Source organism: Hippoglossus hippoglossus, chromosome 23 (assembly GCF_009819705.1).
Source record: "Hippoglossus hippoglossus isolate fHipHip1 chromosome 23, fHipHip1.pri, whole genome shotgun sequence".
NCBI lineage: Eukaryota > Metazoa > Chordata > Actinopteri > Pleuronectiformes > Pleuronectidae > Hippoglossus > Hippoglossus hippoglossus.
This window is the reverse complement of record NC_047173.1, coordinates 13126040-13149633: the sequence shown is the minus strand read 5'-3', so window position 1 is coordinate 13149633 and position 23594 is coordinate 13126040. Positions and strand designations below refer to the sequence as shown.

Sequence of the window (23594 nt, the reverse complement as noted above, 5' to 3'; positions counted from 1 at the left end):
CGAAGACAATGATCGTTTCTCTGCTCTTTATTTGAAAACTTTTAGATCAGACTTTCTGTTTAACCTGATAAGTCTCCGGGGGCCTTGAATTGAGCATGAAGGGTTTTTGATATGCATGTTCGTTTTTTTCACGAAAAGCCAGACATGGCTGTATTTGTATTCTGCCTAATTGTAATTGCATACATACTGCCAAGTGTTTTGACACTTCCTTCTGACACTCTTCTTTTGTAACTTCAAAACCAAAATCTGCACAAGATGTCGCTTGTTTTTTCGTTGTCACTCGTTCATTCCTGCGCTCTCTCTCTCAGTAGGTTCTGTGTGACGGGCTTATTTTTTTGTTTAGTTTTTACCAGAGATATGCCTTGAAACAGGGATGGATACAGGCTGCAGATGACAGCTCGGTGAAAATGCATAATGCTACACACCCTCGCCTCCTTTTCTTACTTTGTAACAGTTATCGCTGTGTGTTGTTTTCATTCAGCTGATGTAGGAGTAGGCTTTTCTAACATTTTCATACTGGTTGTCCTTTTTGCCAGCTGTATTGTTTTCTTTTCTTTTTTTTTTTTATACAATCTCCCAGTGTTAGAGTTCAGTTGCTTTCGCTAATGTACGTAACCCTGCACAGGGTTCACTCGACAAACAGAGGTCTTGCCGTTGGAATGAACTGCGAGAAAGTGTACATGGAAATATATGAAAAAATATATATATACATCTATATTCAGTTAAATGACTGCTGCTTGTTCTCAGTCTCCCACCTAAAGACATAATTCAGGTTCTTTTAAAAATGTCTTATTTGTCAAGATCTGAGTCCTGCTCGTCCATTTAAAAAGCCCAAACTGATAAAGTAAGATGTTAGTGTTAAAGTTGCCATAGTGGTAGCCTCTGCAACCTACAGCCAAAACCCGAAAACAAGGGCTTTTTAGATGGACAGAAAAGACTCAGTCGTCAATAAATAAAGTTCTTGAGTTTTTTTGAGGAGTATCACTTCAGAACATGTTTACAGTAATAACACTCGAGAAGAGGAAGGTTGCTTTTTGCTGTTCAATATGTTTAAGAATAAATAAATAAAACTTGTGTTCGTATTACTGTCTTATTTAACGCCAGCTGTCATGTCCCGTTCCAGGATATGAAGTCAAATGAGGCAGATGTTATAAAAACAAAACTTTTATTAAACAATGTGTTGAGCAAAAGTTATATTTGAGCATAAATAAATTAGTAAGCGAGTCATGGAGGAGGCTGTCAGATGTAGAAGCTCAGTCCACTGGTGATAGAAGTCAAAGGGAAAAGGTAGCATGATGTTCTGCCAGTAGAGGGTGCCGCTGCACCATAACTCAATGTAGCATATTGGTATGATGAGTTCATGGTTCGGCAAACTCAATATTAATCCCAGTATTTCCACATGACATTGAACGACAGTTATATTCTGCTGAACGTGAAAGTGTATTACTTCAGTAGTATTTAATAAGTGCTTAATTCAGTCACAGTACTATCTATTGGAATGTCAGAAAGCAATAAAAACATTGTACAAATAAAATCCTGTTATCTCCACTCAGTAAAATGTTTTTTTTTTTTCGGTATCAAACTTCACCTTCCTTTATCAAACATGTAAAAAGTTACAAATGACCTTTTGGCTTTTGACATTCTTGGCACTTTGACCCTCTCAGACATTCACTAATGACCACATAAGAAAGCTTATCAACCACCAAAAAACATTTTGGCAGCTCTGGGTTTTTTACGCAAAAGCTACCATGCACTACCAAATAGGCTATAAAAACCATGACAGTATTTTTGCTGCACGAAACCTTCTTACTAAGACCTTGGTGTCACCCTCGTTTGACCAGTCTGTCCTTTTATAAATCAATCGTCTCACTGCAGATGCTCAAAGCATCGATTTGTCTGCAAACACTGATGAACTCCTCCTGCACCGATCGGTCTGCCTCAGACGACATGTCCAGGTCCAGGCTCTCCTGTGAGGCTGCGCCCAGCGTATGATAGTGCCTCTGAGGGTCAGCGTGGGCCTGGTGGCCTGTGTCCCCTCGATGGGCAGGTTGCTGAGCCTGTCTCTCTGGGCTCGGGCAGAGGACAAGCGAGGAGCCCCCGAGAGACGCTCTGTAGAAAGAACACGAGGAAGAGCTGCCCCTCCAACGTTCAGGAGATGAGCAGCTGGAGGAGGAGGAGGAGGAGAGGGAGGGAGACGGTTGAGCGCCTGTGACGGTTTCTCCTTGAGGTTTGGTGATGGGGGGCTGGGGTTGACAGGCCATCTCCATGCAGGAAGAAGTCCGATAAAGGCTGGAGTCAGCTGTGAGAGGATCACACAGGCTGTTGATGGGAGGTACCCTGTGGTGGTTTATGGATATGTCACTGAGGCGAATAGGCATAGAAGGGCTGAAGAGGCTCATGGGAAAGAGGGCTTCACTGAAGAGGGCCTCATCTATGCTGCGACGCAGGTTGATGGGCGAAGGTGGCCGCAGGTCTGTGGTGGAGTCACTGGTGAATGAGGATCCTGACGGTTCTCGGCCTCCTCCATCCTCAGCTTTTCCTGACCCCTGACAGTCCATATCCAGGTCCAGGTCTCGGTATGCTAAGCCCCGGTTGCTGTGGTAGAGGAGGTCCAGGCCGTTCAGACTATTACCGAGCCTCTCATCCATCAGGGTGTAAAGAGGAAGGCTCTCGGACTCTCCAAGCCCTACTGTATCAACAATGGCGAGTTTCTCCTGCTGGCTCAGGTTCCACTGGTAGCTCCCAGGCAGAATGGTCGATTTGGAGGCCAGCAGTTCAGTCCAGCAGCTTCCTGCAGATGGAAGGTGGTCAGAACAGTAGACAGGTTGTGCGACCACCAAGGCTAAGGTGAGGCAGACCCCGAGCTCACATAGTCTGCAGCTAAACTGAAAAGCCCACCAGGGCCAGGGGTGGAACACCTCCTCTCCACCGGCAACACCCATAGCATTGAGTATTGCAAATAACTGCAGTCCTGCACATGCTAAAGAAAACAATGCTGAGAGACAGACAGTTATGGCTGCACGGTCCCAATCTCGGCTCTCAGCAAAGGGGCAGCGGTTGTAGCGCTCAGCGGGTGTGGGAGAGGTGTTGTTCAGGTGGTAGATGTGCTTCGAGTCCGCCCGCACGTAGATGTAGAACACAAAGTAGGCAGCAGACAGAAAAGTGGCCAGCACTACAAAGGCTCCACGGGAGATGAGTGAGAGAAAGAGGCAAAGGGGAGGCTTCTGCTGGTAGAACTTCAGTAATGTCACTGGGCCGAATGCAGTGGCAAAGTGCAGGACAACCAGGCAGGCCAGGAAACAGGGTCTCTGGAAGGCTGAGTAGGAGAGCTGCATTCTCGAACGCATGGAGAGGAGAAGGAAAACAAGGCCGAAAGCTGCTGTCAGGCAGGGAAAGGGCGCCTCGTAGAGCATCAGCGAGGCCTCTGTGAAGGGCAGGCGATCCTGGTGGCCGTAGGCGTCGTACAGGAGCGAGAACGATCTGGTACAACCTGCGGCCAGTAGGAACAGGCTGACTAGAGCGAAGTAGCCACACCCAGACGGGCATCGCAGTGGCAAGCAGAGCAGATTGAGCGCTGAGGCTAGCGTTAGCATCGCGAAGACACAACCAGCGCCATAAACGTGTGCCTCCCAAGCCAGGCCCCAAGCTGCCATGGCACTGTTCCAGTCAGAGTACAGGGGCACCAACATGGGTGGAGCCGGGATTAGAAAAGGGTTGATTGATTGGTTTGCGGCAGTGGTGTTTTGCGTGGGTCTGGTGTCCAAGCTGGGGGCGGTGGTGATGGAGTCCCACGTGTCTGAGAGGTTGCAGATCCCGGAACGTTCTTTATTGCAGTCTGGGAGATACGTGACGCTGCTGTCCACCGGGTCGAACGTCCAGTCTTCAGTGTCGAGGGGAATAAGTGGAGTTTCCAAAGTAGTGCCTGGAAAGAAAGTAGAATGTCAGCATGATCGAATTTGCAATAGCTTTAAACATCTACTTTCACATGAGATAAAAGCACATTAATTTCCCCCCTCGTGAGAGTACAGAGAAGCATTTAATCAAAGTTTAAACTATCTGAGCCAGAATACAAATGAGATCTGGTCCAAGATGTTGAAAGACTGTTTTTCCTCCTCATGTGCTAATCCCGTTTAAAGCTTGTAAGAAGGCAACTTCAAACCGAGCAGGGCATTAAAAGGAAAGAAGTGTGGGTGTGTGGGTGGGTGTGTTATATCTTTGTGAGGACCATTTTGAGTTAGGACCTTACTGATTGAGGACATTTTGGGAAAAGTAGGACATTTCGGCTGGTCCTCGTGTTTAGATGGGGTGTTTGAGGGTTAAGATTTGCTTTAAGGTTCAAGGTTAGAATTAGGTTCCGGTTACTAGGATTAAAAATAGAGGGTTAGGGTCAGAATTATACCAATGAATGTCCTCACTAAGATAGAGTTACAAAAGTACAAGGCTGTGTGTGTCTGTGTGTGTGTGTGTGTGAGAGAGAGACCAGCCCACTCAAAACCACAGAGCCGGTTTCCCTTGCATTACATAAGCCATCTGGAGTTTCCATGCAAGCAACATTAATTATGATTGTGTTAGACATTTTAGCTTTGTGAAGGAAATGGCTGTTTCTAAGTGGTTCAGCTCTGTATACATGTGTTTGCCTGGACATTACGGAGACGCCTGCGAAGCTAATCTGCGGGCGAACAAGTTTTCGCTGTTCAATTAACTGGGGCATGACTCGAATGCAACGTAATTCACTTCACGCTGCATAATGTCTCACAGATGGGCCAAAAGACAAACAGTATTTAGTCTCCTAGTGTCCACGTCAATTAGCCTCACATCCCCGGAGCTTCTTCTTTTTCCACAAAAGCGTAACCAGCACCACATGCATGCGGTCGTTCCGCTACAGAGGACACGTTGAAATGTTGTAATAGCGGCTTAAAACTGTGTCACATTAAAAGAGAAGCAGCTTCTAATTGCGTCTCTTGTTATTTGCAGACACACTCTCATCAGTCATTTTGCTGCAGGCTTATCAGAGACAGTCGCTCCTCCATGAAGAGCCAGGTGGTGTAACGGAGCGCAGAGTCAGGGCAAATGAACAGGCTAAACCGACAGTAAATCACACAGCAGGAAGGAAGGATTAAACGTGCAATAACTTTGGAGAGAGAGATTCAAGACTTATTTTTGTAGTAACTCGTCTAAAACTGCAAAGAAAACGTGGGTTTAAGTGCGTCTAGCGATGTCTGGGGAGTCCATTATATCTGGTGGTCATGTTATGTGCCAGCTAGAGATCTTAAATGTGCTGACCTCACCACCGCAGTGTACCCTACATCTTTGCATATAGATTGAAGATGTCTAATTTGTTTCCTGACTAAAGCTAAAAGGGGAATTCGTGCGGTCGAGCCTTTTTTGTTTCAAGTCTTTCTCATTGGTCTTTTTAATGCACTTTTATAGGTTTTTTATTTTCGGGTTTCCCATCCCACCCTGTCCTGGTTTCCCCGATTCTCCCTTTTGTTTATGATTTCCCTTCGGCCCCCGCCTTCAGAAAGAGGGAAACTCCCATAGGTGGGTTTGTTATTTTTAAACTGGGATAGTTTGTGTAGGAAAAGCCACTATTCTCTTCGACTGTCCTGGATTTTCCTCCCCTCCTGCTTGATGTTTTCGGCTTCTGCTGCTCTGTGCCTTCTTTACAAATGTTATAGATAGAATGTATATGGTGGCTGCTGCTTCCACTGTGTTTTGTGGTTCTGCAGTGAAATGGTCATGTGCTTGTGTGTGTTGACGCTCGCTGTACTCGAGTGCCCCTTGTGAAAGAAGCCATGCTCTCTCTCTCTGCAGATCCCCATGAGTGGCAGAGGATTTTCTCAAGTGCTTTGACATAAGCCTCAGCACTTCCCTGCCTGTTGTTGAGGCTCTTTTTTAAATGTTCCTTGTTTGTCTCTGATTCATGTTCAAAACTTCGAGCTCCGGGAGAAACATGACCCGAAGCCAGTGCATCTTATGCTGTAGCGTGATGCAGCAGATTTATTTCACACATCTCGTCTTTTGAAGCTTCATGATTTCCTCAACAAGAGGGAAAAAAAACGAGTGAGTCGTCAAGAGGTTTGTTTTTTTGCGCTGATGCTGATGTTTTTTAATCAAGTCCTGATTAGGCTTTAATAAGACAAAGTGAGAGGCTGTCAAGTTGGCTCCCTTATGCATCTTTTTCATAATCATCCTTCAGCAACGCCCCGGACAGATGTGTGAGCATCAGTCACTTCGTTCAGATGTGCGACGCCATGTTTGTGCTCTGTCAGGAAAGTGCAAGGACAAGCTGTGCTGCCACAGAGTCAGTGGAGCAAAAGGACTAAACATCCCGTTCCATACACTGTGGTTTAATTTGCCAGCAAGGACTGAACGACACAGTGGTTGATTTACAGTGACAGCGGTGTCCTTAGGTGTCTGCAGGCACATAATACTTTACTGCTGAAATTATATTTGATAATAAATCAGAGGAATGACAGCAAATTAATCAGTGAAGTCAGTTATGAACTAAGAAATTAGTCGCTTCTTGATATTGGAACATTTAAAACTTGCTCCTAGCTCATCGGTACCTTCATTATCTGAGAGTTGTGAAGGGCCAATCTGAGAAAACGAGCAAGTGGAGGATGCTCTCAGGGTCAGAGAACTTCTGATGGACATTTTAAAACTTTAAAACAAGTCTGCAGCTATAGCACGTAATTGTTATCATCTTACTGCTAAATAGCACTAACTGTGGCTAATTACTTTAGCAGGTATTTGGTCATAGACAATAAAGATTTCATGACCACAAAAGTCAACACCAGGCCAGCACCAGAAAAGCCAATGGATCCCTTCTGTCAGGAAGATTCATCGCCCTATATGACGATGTATCTCTCTGGTCCAGAGGCCGACCGACTGACCGACATTACTGTCCTCAGGGCCTCTGGCATTGATAATGATCAACATGAATCAATGACAACCATAATCGCTACTTGCAGCGCTACGCTGGAATAACATTGAATTGTTGGTTCAATATTGAATTAGCGCGGCAGCCATCTCAATGAGACGCAGGTGTTGTGTTGCTAAAGTGAAATGAAGGCCTTAAATATGTCAGTGCTCTAATGAACCTGCACTGATGACGTCGTCCTAACAAAACAGGAAACGTTGGAGTGGAAAACAAACTGTGGGAGCCACTGATAAAAGTAGGTGAGGTTCAGCACCGTGTCATCCCACCTACGCCTGTCTGTCCATTTGTTTGCTTTCCAGGGCAGGACTGTTCCACTGAGTCGGGTCCCGTGTGGAAAAAACGTGACGGCCGTTGAATCGGTGCCATGTTTTGCTGCCTTGCTCATGTTGATGAATGTCACGTCTGAGCTGACAGGGGACTGGCCTGAGCCGGCCCCTGCACGGGGGTTTGGTATGTGGCGGCGGCTGCAGTGCGGGGATGGATCACAGCGTTACGTTCCGCTGCTCGGCCATCTGACACATTCCTGTGGGAACAAGCGTCTCGTGCCAGGGACAGTTGACACACAAGCAAAGTCCCAATATATTGAACGAGACTTCGCGTCTTGACAGATGATTTCTTCTGAGGTGTAGTTTCATTACGTCTCAGTGGAAACACACGGGCGATATTTATGTCTTCATGTCAGCGGGGTTTTGCCTGTAAAGGTTGACGGGTCTCCCCTAAGGAGCCGTAATCCAAGGTCATAAAGGTGAAGAGAGTCTTCTGATGTTTCACTGAGCCCCTCACTCACGGTCTTTAATGGGCTGCGTGTTGATCATGATACTGAAAAGCTCTGTGTACCTTTCATCTGATTGCCTCCGTCTTCAATTTGGCTCAACGCAGAAAAAGCAATTTAGCAGGAGCTGGCGGGGCAGTTAGACGCTGCATATTCAGGAGGAGCCGTGTCGGGGGGAACTTGGGGCCCGTTTCATCTTCTTCTAAATCAGCTGGACATAATATAAAAGCACTGCTGCGGTTCAACGAAAGCAAATTGGAGAGTTTGTATGATGACTGCAAATTTGTTTATGTGCCGCAAACGATTTATGCTCTCGGGGTGGACACTGTCAAAAGGGCAGAGACACACACTCGTCACGTTAGGGTTACACTCGTTCGATTGCTCTCGATGCAGCGAACTAGAGAGGCCCAGTGGCGCTCCATCATCAGCGAGTGGCACATTTGACAAGTCTATTTTAGTCAACATCTGCTATTCCGGGCGAGGGAATGTGGGCTACATCTGCACCTGTGAACTGGGTCGGAAGTGGATCTTTTAATGAAATGGGCTTCATGATGATGGACAGATGTAAAGGGATATTCACCATCTAGTATGTATTTTAACATTTTGGATAATGTAAATTCCCAAATAGTCAAAATAAACAACGTAGGTCTGGTCGTTTTCAGACATTTGAATGAACAATTGTTAAATAGAATATCTTTAATCAAAATGAGTGTTTTTTTCCCCTGTTTTTAAAGGAACCTATCATCGTCAGATCTATGATTATTTATCTGAGAGAACATATAGATGTTTGTTTGTCAGGTGGGCAGTGTTTCGTCTCTCTTCAGCTCTCAGGACTTCTCTGACTCACAGTTTCAGCAGTTTTCTCCCTTTGGAAGCAATTAGTAGCTCCAGGCCGAGGATGCCGGGTAATTGTTTCTCCCAGTCGCCTGACAGATTTACAGATATTGAAACAACCACAGGACAAACCAGCATGCGGCTCTTTTATCCATCCTCCTCAAACACATGCTTAAAAGGGACGAAAGTCACAGTATTTGTTTAACATGTCCAAGGATGCATTTGCTCACCGGTGCTCTGAGCCAGGGATGTTGTCAGCAGCTCTGCGGGCGGCGTGGAAATGTCTCCCGACCTCCTGTCGTCATCTGCAGCAGCTGAAGGCACCGCACCTTCCTCAGCCTCCTCATCCTCCTTATCCTCCTGGCCTGGCAGCTCTGGGGAGACAAGTGCAGTTTAACCTCTGAGTGATGAGCAATTTTCAAAACGCACAACCATGCAGATTGAAGAGAGAACAACTGCATCTGGAGCTCGCAAAACGAAAAGTGTAACCTCTCTCCTCTGAGAGCAAATCTGTGGCCTCGCTCTGCGGAAAATGGCAGGACTACATTTCCTAACCCAGTTCTGTCAAATGGATCTGCCCATCATCCACTTAGTTGTAGCCAGTCATCCATCGCACGGTAGTCTGGCCCTCTGTAGTCTAATTACGTTGACATCCTAATGTGTGTGTGCGGGTGGGTGGGTGTGTCCGGCCTGCTCCAGCACCAGTTTCCTCCTCCCCACTCCTCGTTCAATCATCTGTCTTCGAGCTTTAACTTGAAGGGGGCAACGAGGAGCAGCGTTTCATAAAGAGCACACACGGAGAGAAAAAAGTACGAGCCGGAACACAAGCGAAGGAGAGAGAGAGAGAGAGAGAGAGAGAGAGAGAGAGAGAGAGAGAGAGAGAGAGAGAGAGAGAGAGAGAGGAAGTAATGACGACGAGGCCGAGCAGAATCGTCCTCTTTCTCCCTCCGGTGCTCGAATGTTTTCACAGTCAGGCCTCTGGGCTCCGGGCTTGTGTGTGTGTTTTTTTCCCAGAGCAGCAGTTTTAAAAGAGTGATGGAGCAGAACTGTCGGGAGGAGGAACCTGATGAACTGACAGCGATGACGCAAAAGGAAAAAGTGTTGGTTTATAACTTTAGATTCAACATTAATAAAAGATGCCAGGATGTAAGGAGTGCGGGGAGAATAATGATATCATCTCCTGATCTAGGTCATGCGCACGAGGCTTGAGTTAATCACATGTAAAAGAACACACTGCACATGTAAACACCTGCACACACAGCACAGCTGGCGTCTAGTCTGAGTTGTCATCCATCTTCAAAAGCAAAATTCCCAGATGAGAGGCCATTTTCCTGAATTCCACTGAACTTACAACTGAAATATTTCACTTTTTGTCTCAATCTTTCTTTCAGGGAATACGTCATGGATCTTGATGAATTTATAGGGAACTGATATCTAAGCAGAGGTATGAGCTTTACAAAGAGCCATTCTAGTTGTTTGCTAAATGTTTGGAGTGAGACTCTGTAGACAAATGGAAATAACGTATGTAAAACTGCAGAAAAAAGTGATAAATTCAGCACTAATGTGGAAGGTTGAGTGATCCACTAAGCTCCTGCCTCCCTCTCTGATCCCTCTTTGCTGTTTATTTTGCTCCGTCAGCAGTCGTCTGTAAATAGCTACCCGTCAGTGATTCTGCTAAAGAGATGAGTTCCTCTGTTCGTACACGAGCGGCTGTTTACTGTCCCCGCATCACATCTGTGGCTGATCTTGTTAGATGGAGCAAATTAAGTTAACGCCACAGGCAAGTCTGTACAGTAGGTGCTGTCTGTCGATCCTTTGTTTCCCACGTGAAGAAGAATCTGTGTGTGTCTTCTTCTCCTTGGGTGAGGAATCTGTAGGACTTTATTTCTTCTTGTGCACAAACAATAACAATTCCGGTTTCATCCTGAGATCTGGACCGAATTGAATCACAGTCATCAGTACTACAGGATGTGAGCATGGTGCTACAGTTCTTCACATTGTGTTGCAGGGACTCATTATTATCTTCAGCTTCCTGAAATAATGAAAACAACACAAAAGCTGAATCTGCTTCAGTCAGCGCTGAGTGGATTTTTCCTGTTTGAAAGAATCACGCATGGATTGTGGTAACAAACACTCTGAGCTTAGAGAGATAAGAAATAATAGGAAGGGGCTGATAGCTGCGCCGCGGGGGAATCGAACGCCCGTAATCAGATGCATAAAAACTAGATATTATAACAAAGTTAGCTCATTTGGATTTTTCTCTTAATGTACTTGCACAGAATTGCATCACGTTGCTTCTAATTTGGCTCATTTTCAGTAGCTAAGTAAGCCATGGGGTTTCATAACTGTGGTACTCTTTAAACTGCTTTGAACTCAGTCTGAATAGAGGTGAGGAATCATCCCGCATCGGCCAGTTCAGTCAAATCTTAAAAACAAACAGCTTTTTTGTAACTCGTGGTTAATTTATCTCTTTGTAGTCAAGCAGTTTTCCCATTTAAATCCTGCACAAGGGCATCCGATATTCAGGGCACATCGTTGTGTGTAAAACCATTTCCATAATCAATTCATCAGTAAACGGCCGCATTAAGGCTGTTTCGTACACACCCTTCACAGAGACGACCCGTCCGTGCCGGTTTTAATGGAGAGTGTTCTGGGTCGAGCCTCGCTGCTGTTTAGTGGAGGAGGGGAGAGAGGGAGCAGGATGAAGAGAAGAAGATCGTGGCAAACTGAGATGCTTTAGAAAAACCCACATCTCCTCAGCCTCGTCCCTCCGCTCCCTCTTTCCCCTCCTCGTGTGCTCTGCCCTTGCTATCGGGTGTTGGCGTGTCCCTCAGTGGAGGATTTGACACGGAAGCCGAGCATCGCTGTTTTTATACCTGACAGCCTCCTCAAGGGCAACGCCACACAGCCAACCCTCCCTAGATCAATGGAAACACACCCTTATGACGGTGATGCTCAACTCCTCCAGCTGGTAAATGATTCACCCTGTGCAGATTTGTTCACACTGGGATAATATATGATAATGAAAGGTGGCCGTGCTTTCATTTTCATTTCCCTCTCCCCCTGTGTCCTTTGGAAAGGTGCAGTCGTTTGAAAGCAATGCAAGATTCCAGAGTAACACCACAACAAGGACACTAAGAGCTACATATTCCTCTGGTTTTTCATTCCTCTTGGACATTTTCATCCAATTAAGCATCTGCCCTCGACATGGAATCTGGAAGCGACAGGGATTTGTGTTTGCACAGAGGCAAACAAAACGAGCACGGGGAACAGGAAGCGAGGGAGGGATAGAGGAGACTAAATGGCAAGAAGCATGTTCAGCATCCATGAGCAGCGACTGGCGAGCGGATGGTCCCACGGGAGAGGCGGTGGTTTTCACTGAGCGTGCGCTCGGAATACTGATACAGGGCCACAGCAGCCCTCCCTCCCCACCCGGGGCAGGCGAAGCCACCCTCCATATCTTTCCCCTGTACGCCTCAACTGAAAACAAGTGCAGACACAACACTGGATGCCACAGACTAAACAAAATGCAAGTGGCCAAAGCAGCGTGGGAGATATAAGATCTGGAGCGGTTGCATTCCAATGCTGGGAAGCTGCTAATTAACATTTTGACGCTTTGCAGAAAACATGACAGGTCCATTACTTGACCTTGGACACAGAAGCGTAGAGGCTGTTCTACAGCTTGTGATTTCATGGCATACGAGAGAAACGTCTTTAATCTGAAAAATAGGAAGAGTGGGAAACCTCTTATTTCTAATGATGACCATGTGATATGGTGGAAATCTCCAGAGCAGCTCCTGCTTGAATGGCTTTTATGCCAATTGTTGCTTAAAATATTAAAAGCAATGATGAAACAAAAAGGAAATTGCATGTTTATACAACAACTATTAAGGAACAGGGGTGAAAGAAATGTGTGAGGAAGCATTACATTTTTTAGCACCAAATATAAGTATATAAGTATAAGTATAATATACGCTTATTTCATTGAGATTAATTGTGTTGTTGCTTTGCCGAATGGTTTGTTTGGACTAAAATCTATTTAAATTTCAAATTTCGCAAAAGCATAACTGTGATGTTTGGTTATTTATGGACATTTGATGGGACGACAGCTATAAAATATGGAAGCTAATCAATATGCGCAAGCAGCCCTATCACTAATCCATCCATCCGTTATCTATACGGCTTTACCCTCTGAGGGTGGAGCCCGGCTGACATTGAGCAAGAGGACGGGGTTATATGGGATAAATATCACATCTTATTCTGAAACTGAAACACATGCGTGCACCAGCTTTTCAGATCAAACAAACTGATGCACTTAAACACTAAAAATCTACAAAAAGAAATCCCATAGGCTAAAACCCAGGACAGGTGTAGCCAACGCCACCTCTAGTACTATCATCCGATGCTACTTTAATATTAGAGACTCGCCACGGCTGAGAATAATCGACTCATCATCTTCTGGCCCAACCTTTGACCCTGCATGATGAATGTGTCTGTCCTTGGTGGACGACCCACGACCGGAAGACTCATTAAACATACAGACACCAGACTGACACCGGCGGTTGGGGGATGGGCCACTGAGAATCGAAGTAGGTCGGTGCCAATTATTCACTGGAAGCGATTGTGAAAAGCAGAGTTAGCCACAGCTGTAGATGAGGTCAGGAAACAACACTCAGAAGAACTTTTTAACCGTCCACAACAGATTGCAAATCAGATTCTGACGCTTTGGAGAATAAAAGTTTAGAAAAGCAGCAAAGACGAAGTTGGAAGATGAATCAGACCTTTTTTTTACTGTATTGTGAAACAACTTCCATTACAGCTTTAGCTTTGATTTACTCGTTCCAGAGGTTTGTTTTTATTCTGAAGTCGCGTTCGCTTGCATTGAAGGCACCGGTGAGAAAAAACATATATGTCAAAAAAATCATTACTGTCCCTTTAAGATTCTCTCTTTGAGCTTAACAAACATGAATTCCAACCCGTAACTCATCAGTCCAGTCACGTTAATGCTGATTCCCGACTCTGTGAGTGTTGACAGGCATCCCACAACATCTGGATTTATGCTAATCTCCACACCTTTGACTACTTACCATGTCAGACATGTTCACCGACAGCCAAACTGTCTGTAACCTTTTGACAGCCGGCTATTGGACATTTAAGACGCTGCCTGCACATGATTGATCACATCTATTGAGTGGAAGCAGGGAGCTATTGATCTGTGTAACTTTGCTTACCTCCTGCTATTGGGAAGTTAACCTTTAGGCTCGGAGTTGTGCTCGTTATGGATTCCTGGACTAGTTTGCGATCGATCCCCATGGCAGTGGTGATTACCCCCGGCTGTTCCCCCCCGGGCCCAGACCCGGCCTTGGAGACGCCCGGCTCAGCCTCATTCTGAGTGGAGTGAGTTTCTGCCACTGTGGCCTCTCCAGCGTGGAGGGTAAAACCAACAGTCGACTCTTGTGGTTTTCTGACAAACGTTGTCTCTGAGGTCGTAGGGGGGGTATCGGGCCTCAGAGAGTGTCTGCGTGTGGTCAGTGTGGTTTCGACCAGTCCTGGCTTTGTTGTGGAGGTTTGGGTAGCAGCCCATGTCAAGGCGGTGGGAACTGTGGTTTCTGGTGCTATCGTCGACGAGATCTTCCCTGTAAAATCTTCAGCCACCTCCTTATCAGTGCGTTGCTCTTGGAGGTGTCGTGCTGTGGCTCCCATGCTGGGTCCGGCTGCCAGTGTGATGCCCTGTGGAGGGTGGGTATGTGTTGCGTTTTGTTCAGGAGCGTTTTTGCTTGCGGCCGGACTGTTACTGCTGCTGATAGAGCTGCTTGTGGGAGAGTGGGAGTCTGAGACAAGAGCATCATTGTCGCTCTGCGCTATGCTGCTGTGTGGAGAATCTGATGTTCCTGTGGGAAGTGACTCAGTTCTTATCTTTGTCACGCTGATTGGGAGCCCCGAAGTGGTGGGTGTTTCAGATGCCTCAGACTCGCTCCCTTCCCCTGAACCCGAGTTCTGCGAGATTTCAAACGTGTCTTTCAACCCCCTAGCGATTGTGGTCAACGCGGCGGCCTCGTTGTTTTTGTCCGAACTCCCGATGAAGGGGATTTTTAATTTTGGCAGGGAGGAAAAGTAGGGAATGTAGGAAAACCAGCCTCCTTTATTCTCCGGTGGCTTTTCTTTCGGTGGTGTCGGTCCCCAGAGGGCCTCTTCGTCAGCCTGTCCGTGAAGTAGCAGAAAACACCAGAAGCAGCAGAGCACCAAGGTCCGGTGGAGACGAAGCATGCTGTCGACGGGGGCACACGGGCCGCTCACATGTTGTTCTCCATCCTCCTGCTCCCTGAAGCAGGGTTTGGCCCGAACTCCGCAGCAGAACGGCCTGAAAGACACAAGCAGAAACAGGACACTGAGTGACACGCTTCTCATCCGCCTCTTTGTGCAGCTAAATTTGATTCGACAGACCCTTGCGTCTGTTGATTTTTCCTTTCGCTGAACATGATTTGGACAACTGAACCCCAGGTCCTCGGAGCGTGACCTGCTTTTCAGCTGTATTTTTCCAGACCAGACAGTAAATCAAGTGTAGAAACTGTGCCACCCATTACAAGCTGCTGCCCAAGTTAGCAGGCTAAAAAAAAAACGTCCCCCGCCACAAATCAGAACAAGAACTTAAGTATTACGGACACCCTGCAATTAGTGGTGTCCTGTTGGATGCGGTGGTCAGTATTTATGTCATGCTGTGTCGCAGCGGTTGGGCGGCCACACGGACTGACCGATTAATGAAGGAACTTCCGTCCATATGTATCCTGCTCAGTGAGGAGTGGTCGAGACGTAATGTGTGAGGGTTGGGTTTTAGGGGCGCGGGGGGGGGGGGAATTAGGGGTCCGGGTTGCCAACGTAAGAATAGAGGGACCTCTTTTTCTTTTGTGGCCCGCCGAGTGGTTCAAAGTCACTAGCCTGTTGCCTCAGTGAAAAGACTGGAGCACCGGAGGAATTTCCCCGGCGAGAACAACAACCTGTATGCTTTAGCTGCACTTAACTCCCCCTTTGACTCCCTCAACCCCCCCCTGACTCCCCCCAGCTCTCTTTCAATCTCAGATTTATTTGTTCTTTAAAGCGGACGGAGAAAGATCTAGTTGTGTGGGAGAGGAGAAAAAAAGACATCAATATTCACAGAGAACCATCCGATCATTGACTTCACATTTACTTTCACTTCATCCATATATAGAGTGAGAGTAGATAAGTAGTAATGCTTCTCTGCACATGTATCCTATGTGTATATATGGATGAACATAGATTATTGTACTTCTGAATGTGTCTATCAGGGTTTAGTTTAAAGTTAAAGTTAAGACCATGTCCGTCTATCTATCTATCTATCTATCTATCTATCTATCTATCTATCTATCTATCTATCTATCTATCTATCTATCTATCTATCTATCTATCTATCTATCTATCTATCTATCTCTCTAGATCTATCTATCTATCTATCTATCTATCTATCTATCTATCTATCTATCTATCTATCTATCTATCTATCTATCTATCTATCTCTCTAGATCTATCTATCTATCTCTCTCTCTAGATCTATCTAAACACTATAAGAGTATTTCTGAGGATATAAAAATGTGTTTGACAGCGTGTGATTGTGCCGATTCATGAATTAATTGCACTAAAATGCTCTTATTGTCTTGATGAATCATTTCTCACACGTTATCATCACTGTCATCATCTTTTCTTCTCTCCGACAAACTTTTTTAACGACTCACTTTCCGTCCATAATCCACGTCAGTTCACTCTGCTCCCTTATGTTCTTGCTATTTCTATTTCTAGTGCTCGTACAAGATCAACGAGCGTCTTGGGTTTTGTTGTCACTGATGTGAAAAGCAGGGACTCGACCTTCCATCCTCCCACCTGGAGGGATGAAACCAGCCTGGATGCACAGTCGGATATTGGGGGGGGGGGGGCTTCCCACACACTCCCCAGTTTTAGCATCTTGACTGAACAGCATGAAAATCATGTTTGATGGGGTGAGGTGTTTTTTTTTTTTAGATACCTGTGTGTTCCAGCCTGCACCATGCAGCCCCCACATGGTCACATTTCATCGATGTGATTGTAGATGCATGATCGTGCAGTTGTGCACTTGCTCGCCCACGTGTACTGTTCTGCACACACACCCACACCAACTTTGCTTTGTATCTTCAAGACGTTCCAGAAAGTCCAATAATCTATTGAATGCAACTTTAAATGCAGGAGATGAGTCATATTATTAATGAGTCTGTTTTTTGTACATTTAAATAAGTTGTGAAGCTCCGAGCAAATTATCTCTCATCCCCGAAGACCATTTTGTTGATCAATTATTTAGACAACAGGGAACATGTATAATTCATTTTGGTTAACGTTCTCACATTTCACCACAGTATCAAATTAGTTCAGTATCAAACAGTTTGGTGAAAAGGAAAATTCTTACTTCACTTCACAGTCTTTGATCTGATTTTACAAACAGTGCTTGATTATATAATCTCTCAGTTAAAATAACTTTGGTCGTCTCCTTATGTTTCAGTTTGGGGCAGAATCCAGCGCACGCTTTTCCAATTCTTTCCAATCACCGAGGCAAGTAGACGACTTTCCATTTGTCTGATTTGACTCCAGCAGCAGAGCAGATGGTGGTTTGTTCATGGCTGACTCATCCTGTCATGGCAGACGTTCAAGTTTTTAATCTTCCACCTCCACAAAGTTAGAGCTCACTGCAACTCGGATATGATCAGGAGATCACAATTATCTTTTAAAGGATTAATCATGGAAATATAGATGTTTATTCTTGGCAATATAGACGTATATTGTTTGAAACATAGACGTATATGCTTCAAGGAGGACAAGCTAAGTTTCCAGATACTTCTACTACATCTCCTAATACAGTTAAACATGGGCGATCAGTGGAATCATCACAACCGTATTATAACCCTTCAAATTGATTGACGTTAGCAAATACACGTCATTAGCATTCATTTACATTTGTCACTTTTCGTTTGTTGCTTAATAGTGAATCCAAAATCATCTTCATCGCCCCCTGGTGGCCGGCTGCAGTATATGTCGTAAACCCTGCCTCCTCCTTGTTAGTGGATGGGACATGGACCAGACAAAAAAGTTAAATACATTTCTCTCAGGGATGGTTCCTGTCATTTTAGGTAACTCTTATCATAACGACGTTTTGTTTGTTCATTTTTCTGATAGGTTTGGTTTTAGTTAGTTATTTGATGCTATGAAAACACGGGTGACACGTTATGTTAACAGCTTCGACAGAGCGTGTATTAGTGCAGCTCCAAACCACGATGACTGCCGAGCCAAATCACGCGAAGAGCACAAGATGGCCGTACCCATATCTTGTGTATTTTGGCATCACTTTTGTTCCGCGGGAGGAAGTGGAGATGTTTATCTTTGTTTGCAGAGTTGGGAGATAATCTTCTGTGGGTTTAAATACTGTGAGAAACCACTTTCGCATACATATATTCAAATGATCCATTGTCAGTATAAAATATTGATAATAGCAGCTTTGTCATGGAAGCAAAACAGTCATTTCTTCCGCAATTTAATCTAACTTCTAATAACTGTCCACTAATGGATCTAAACCCACTCCACAGCTTGTGTTTTACAGTCGTTCCTACTCGGCCCTTTGACTTCTCTTGTCACCGCTCGTCACCACATCAGAAACCCGCCCGTTAGTGAAGGCTTTGTCTGGTTTGACAGGCAGCACAGTGAGTGGAAAGGAGCTATAAAAAAAAAAGTGTCTGTGGGGAGAATTTACAAGTCCCTGCCATTGCTTCACTTGCGTTTTTTTTGTCTCACTCCTCCTGACAAAGACGAGTCGGGGGGGGGGTTCTGCCACTGTAGTGTGTTCAATGGAGCAGAGATAGAGAGAAACAGAGGGAGAAGGGCAGAGAGCAAAAGACAAGGGCAGGAGAGAAAGAGACAGAGAACATATTGACATTCAGTTGTGGCATTCTTCATCCGGGAGAGTAAACCCTGCAGCAGCCGCCCTGATGCTTCGTTAGTTTGTTGCCAGAGCCTCTTTTATTAACTCTGTAAACAGACTCCTGTCTTTCAATTTAGTCTAGTGTGTGTGTGCATGTGTTAGTGTGTTCTGTGCATGAGAAGCCCCCCCCCCTTGCTCTCTCTTCTCTCAGGACCATCAGCCATCTTGATCTTAATCAGGCTTCAACCTGCTGCACCATGTTACTCCTCTGTTTTTCTTGAATTAATCTGACGGCAGCGGAGCCCCGGTGCGATCGTAATAAGGCCGCGGTTGTAAAGCTAATGAACGAGAGAAAGAAGAAAGGAGAAGAACAGACTCGGGGACTGAATGTAAGACGTGAGGCAAAGAAAAGAGAAGAGGTTAAGGTATAAAAGGAGAAACGAGTGAGGCTACATCCTCACTATGTTTAGAAAGATGCTAATTTGAAAGCTCCAGGGCTGCGTTTTAGTATGAACTGAGATGTCTGCTTGCCGATTGGGTCTTTTCAGTCACAACGTAGCCTGATTCGCTGATTCGCCAGGCTCCTATCACATGGCGACCTTCCGTAATAAAACAAATAAATAAAATACTCGGCTACAAGTGGATAATGAATTACAAGCGTGGCCGAGCCCGTTATCTTTGCTGATTAAAATTCTGCATTTTACAATGAAACAACTAGTTAAATGTGTCGGAGACAAGCTATTATTTGTTTATATACTTGTTTGTATCCTAGCAACCTAATGCTTCCTGTTTACACCAGCACATTCACACCCGGTCTACGTTTGGGATTAAAACTGAATATCGTAATTGTACGGATGTAGACTGAATTAGAGGAGTGAGTTATTGAATCAGACAGACTCTACACTGAGGGGAGTCACAAATAGAGATGAATGGACTGCAGCTGACGTCATTACTATTTAACAAACCTGCCATGAGCACGACGAGGCCCGAGGATCCGTGACACAGTCTGAGATAACGGAGTAAATTCACCTTCCTGCAAATGGCCACGGTTAGTGGGAGTTTTGTCTTTCCTCAATCCGCTGTGTGGGTGTGCATATTTACAAGCACTGCTTTTCCACTCCAGTATTATTTCCATGGTTACCTGTTACATGTATATATCCGTGTGTTTTTACCAGAGCGTTCCTCCCACATGCTGCCAGGGCCCCTGCATGTTTTTCGATTGCAGCTCTTCAGCATCAGAGGCTCCATCTCAACCTATGGCTTTTTTCCTGTTGTCCTCTCGTGACTTTGACACGACGCTGGGTTGTCAATACCGCGCAGATTCCATGTGACTGTTCGCTTTGAGCCAGCAGGGATTTATTCTGCATAAAGCAGCACATTGGAAGGGGCTTTGTAAAGTGTTGGAAGGCTTATTGTGGCAGGGAAGTGTCTGTATATCATCTGTTAATGGATGTACAGCAGGTGATCATTGCAAATCATTCTGACACGAGGGAATTTTAAGAACATACACACATTAAGATTATTATTCTCACATGGTAATAATCATAACTCCCCTTATTTGTTTTCTTTTACAGATTAATTTTACCGTCGCTTCACTTCACCATTATGGATGAACACTGTATATTGTGCGTTCAGCGTCTCCATTAACATTGATTAAATATATCATGCCGTATCCAAATTGGAATTTAAAATGAATCAGTCACTGCGCTGGTGAGTGGAATCATTTCCAGATGATCATATTTTCATAATAGGCTCATATATTGCTTTTGCACTGATTCACCCCACTGTGACATGCACTCATTGCATTCTGGGAAATCCATCCGTTATCTCTCTTGCAGGGGATGAAGATCAGTGTCTCTCTCGCATCTGTTCAGTATTGTAATTTCATTATCTATGGACAGAGCTATGCTAATTGTTTGGCCCCTATTTCCACTAGCCTTTTAATGCTAAGCTATGCTAACTGGCTGCCGGTTGTAGTCGTTGATCAGAACTCTCATGTTGGAGTTGCACGTACGCATTGTGTCAACGCACGATACGATTGGTTGGTGCCTCCTTTGCTGCGTGAAAACGTTGCAACGTAATGCAATGGAACCACAATGCAGTTCGGCAACACATGACGTCACCCTGTTCAAAGTGTATAAGCAGCTTTTCAGTCTCCAACACATATGTGTCCGTCCCGTGTAAGGGCACGGTCACACCTACGCAAATTTACGTATCATTGCTTGGTGGATGTGGGCAGTGCAGGATGTGTCGCACACAGATATCAGGTGTGTGGTCTGTTGTCCGTTTGCTGTTGACGTTGTCGGACGAGTGGTTTTTGGTTTGCGGTTTATAATTTTCATTTCCGACATCATAAAGTAGCGGTTAGTTTGACCTGGTTAATATCAGGGTCTCCTCCATCTTGGCTGATTTTATATAACTACAGCCAATGTCGGCCAAGTGGGGTCGACCACACAAACGTTGGGAATTTGCTTTGCCGATGGAAGCAGAGGTTTAATTCGCCCCCTTCGCTCAGAATTGAAGTGAACGGGAGGCGAAAGTTCTCCGCTGCCAAAAAATACACATATTATTAACCAGTGCATTTCATTAATCCCTGTTGAACTCAGTAATTCCTTCTTCTGATGACTAACTAATGGAGCCTGAGCTACAGCCAGCCGTCCCTGGACAATCGACCACAGAGAGCTGCTCTCATGTCCAAGAATAACCAAAGCTGCAGCCGTAGATCTGGAATTAGCAGCACCGCAGGCAGCGCTCCAGCAGGTTACGTACATGTCCGGCTGCTTTTACAACCAAACTGGATCGTCACTCATGCTATTTACAAACAAGGCTAATCCCCCTCTCTCCTAATCTCTATGCTGTCCTGTGATCACACAGCTCATAACATCTGCATCTGAAGAAAAAAGGACTTGTTGATTTGCTCAGATTGCACAGATTAAACGTCCCTCCACGCCTCTTCTACTCCATCTCTTTAAAGAACCCTCTCATGAAGCTCCCCGTGCTTGAGAATGACATTAACCGTGCCGGGCTGATGCTCAGCGCTCGGCCCCCTGAGCTGATGAATGCAGTGGACCTGTCCATTATACGAGGACGCCCTCAGACGCAGGCGTTCCACCGGCTGCCTTTGCCATGGCGACAGCTGAAGCCAAAGACGTCTCGCTAATCCGCCGGGATTTGAGCACCTTTTGGACTTTGCTGTTCCGCTTGCTGGGAGTGTGTGCTGCACTCACATGCAAATAGGCAGACACACACTCACACATATGCAAACACACACACACACATGGTTTGCAATCACCAAAACACACACACATACATACACACGTAGACATATTTTAGACAACATAAGGATGCCCAACCCAGATATCCATGAATATTATCATATTAATATATGCCTGTGCCCAGATGACACACTGACTGACACACACACTCTCTCTCTCTCTATCTCTTACACACACACACACACACACACACACACACACACATACCATACATACCCGTTTGCTTGTTTGCCTTTAAATTCAATTATTCCCCCTTCTCTCCTTAATCCTGATTTTAATAAATATCAATGCAACAACATCAACCTCAAGCCCTGGTACACATGTTCAATGAAATACAGTATGTGTGTGAGTACACCGACACACACACACACACAATCATAGTACAGCTGCAGCTACAGTGTCACAGTGTTACAGCATGCATATGGGAGTAAAACACACACGTACCCCATATGTACAGACCGGCTGATTAACATACGCATAGAGGAAGTGTGTGTACATGCAGATGAAAACAGCTGCTTACCTGCAGATGTGTGGGAGAAGGTGGAGAACACACAGCCAGAGGTGTGAGTGTGTGTGATTGTGTGTGTGTGTGCTGCAGGAGAGAGACCGTCTTTCTGAGCCTGTAGGTTCGTCTGCTGCTGTGAAGCTGAGTTCCAGTCTGCCTCCCTCCCTCCCTCTCTCTCTCTCTCTCTCTCTCTCTCTCTCTCTCTCTCTCTCTCTCTCTCTCTCTCTCTGCACTCGCCTCAGCCTCTCTCGCTCACTGCATCAGTAGAGTCTACTCTGTGGCTTCCATCACAATGCCTGTGGTCACACCTCACTGAGCAAATTGTTCATTAGCAGAGATCCGCCAATGCTGTGGACACTGGGAAACAGGGTTCGGCGTCAGAATGCGAATACACACACACACACACACACACACACACACATGCTGAATCCAACATACACAACCTAAACACAGAGCTGCATCTACACACAAGAACGCATTATTTTAAAAGACCCAATAAAACTCATATGCTGATGTTGACTTTTCGGCTCTGCAAATAAATCACCCACCGCGACACGAAATCAAAGCGCTTGGTCCGATTGTGGAAAACTTATTACAACTTGTGTTTGCATAGTTTTGTCCAACGTTTCTATTGGATAGGATCAAACTGTGTGTATTAAAGAAATGACTTACTGCAGCATGAGGTCTTCCAAATGAATCAACACAGTGTAAACTTCTTATCAACCGTTAGTTAATTAGTTTTACAAAACTGATTTTAATCAAAGTTGTGTCTGACACGTCTGACTGTGTGTCTTCTTTAAAATCAATTTATTCACATTCCCAGAGCTCAGTAAAAAATGTGGCTGGTGTACCGTTACCATAACCGATAAAATAACCAAATAATAATTTAACAGGCGATAAAATCGAATTAGATTCTGCAAAATCCTGCTCTAAACACTCAAAAGACAACATTGTTTTATTAATGCTCGCTTTCTGCAAGACGCCTCTCCACTTCCTCCCATGATGCAAAAATGAAGCCATCTTCTGCTGATGATTTTATCTGGAGCCAGAGTTTATGCAGTAACTCAGCCACCAGGGGGCGATCCAGATGATTTGGCTTCACTTTTGTATAGCTGTCATGTCGTCCATCTTTATATACAGTCTATGGTTAACACTGAATACAGGAGTTACAGAATTGTCTAATATGAATGTAACTTCCAGGTAGTAACACTCAATTGTTATTCTTGTATTGAATTGTATTGTATTGTATTGAATCCCTCAGGCACAGAACAACATCCTCCCCAGTCTCCTACGAAGTCCACATTGGTTGAACC

The 23594-nt window shown here is 45.2% G+C and overlaps 1 protein-coding gene across 2 annotated transcripts; it reads right to left on the bottom strand.

The window, feature by feature from the left end:
* Window positions 1-554: 554 nt before the first annotated feature.
* Window positions 555-22438, bottom strand: LOC117757454 (proline rich transmembrane protein 4). Of its 2 annotated transcripts, none has more exons than XM_034578636.1 (4): window positions 22297-22438; window positions 13781-14910; window positions 8780-8923; window positions 555-3922 (listed from the first exon to the last, which is right to left on the bottom strand). In XM_034578636.1, the coding sequence occupies exons 2-4, from the start codon at window positions 14814-14816 to the stop codon at window positions 1851-1853; spliced, it is 3252 nt and encodes a 1083-aa protein (XP_034434527.1). In that variant the 5' UTR covers window positions 14817-14910; window positions 22297-22438; the 3' UTR covers window positions 555-1850. The 2 variants fall into 2 exon arrangements, with proteins under 2 accessions (XP_034434527.1, XP_034434528.1); XM_034578637.1 differs by having other exon boundaries at window positions 13781-14899.
* Window positions 22439-23594: the final 1156 nt, after the last annotated feature.

Coding starts and splice junctions, on each gene's coding strand:
- LOC117757454 (XM_034578636.1), bottom strand. CDS start 14,816: ATGCTTCGTCTCCACCGGACCTTGGTGCTCTGCTGCTTCTGGTGTTTT. Junction 8,924..13,780: donor TAACTTCCCAATAGCAGGAG/GTAAGCAAAGTT, acceptor TTGTCTCCCCAG/AGCTGCCAGGCCAGGAGGAT. Junction 3,923..8,779: donor ATCCCTGGCTCAGAGCACCG/GTGAGCAAATGC, acceptor CTTTCTTTCCAG/GCACTACTTTGGAAACTCCA.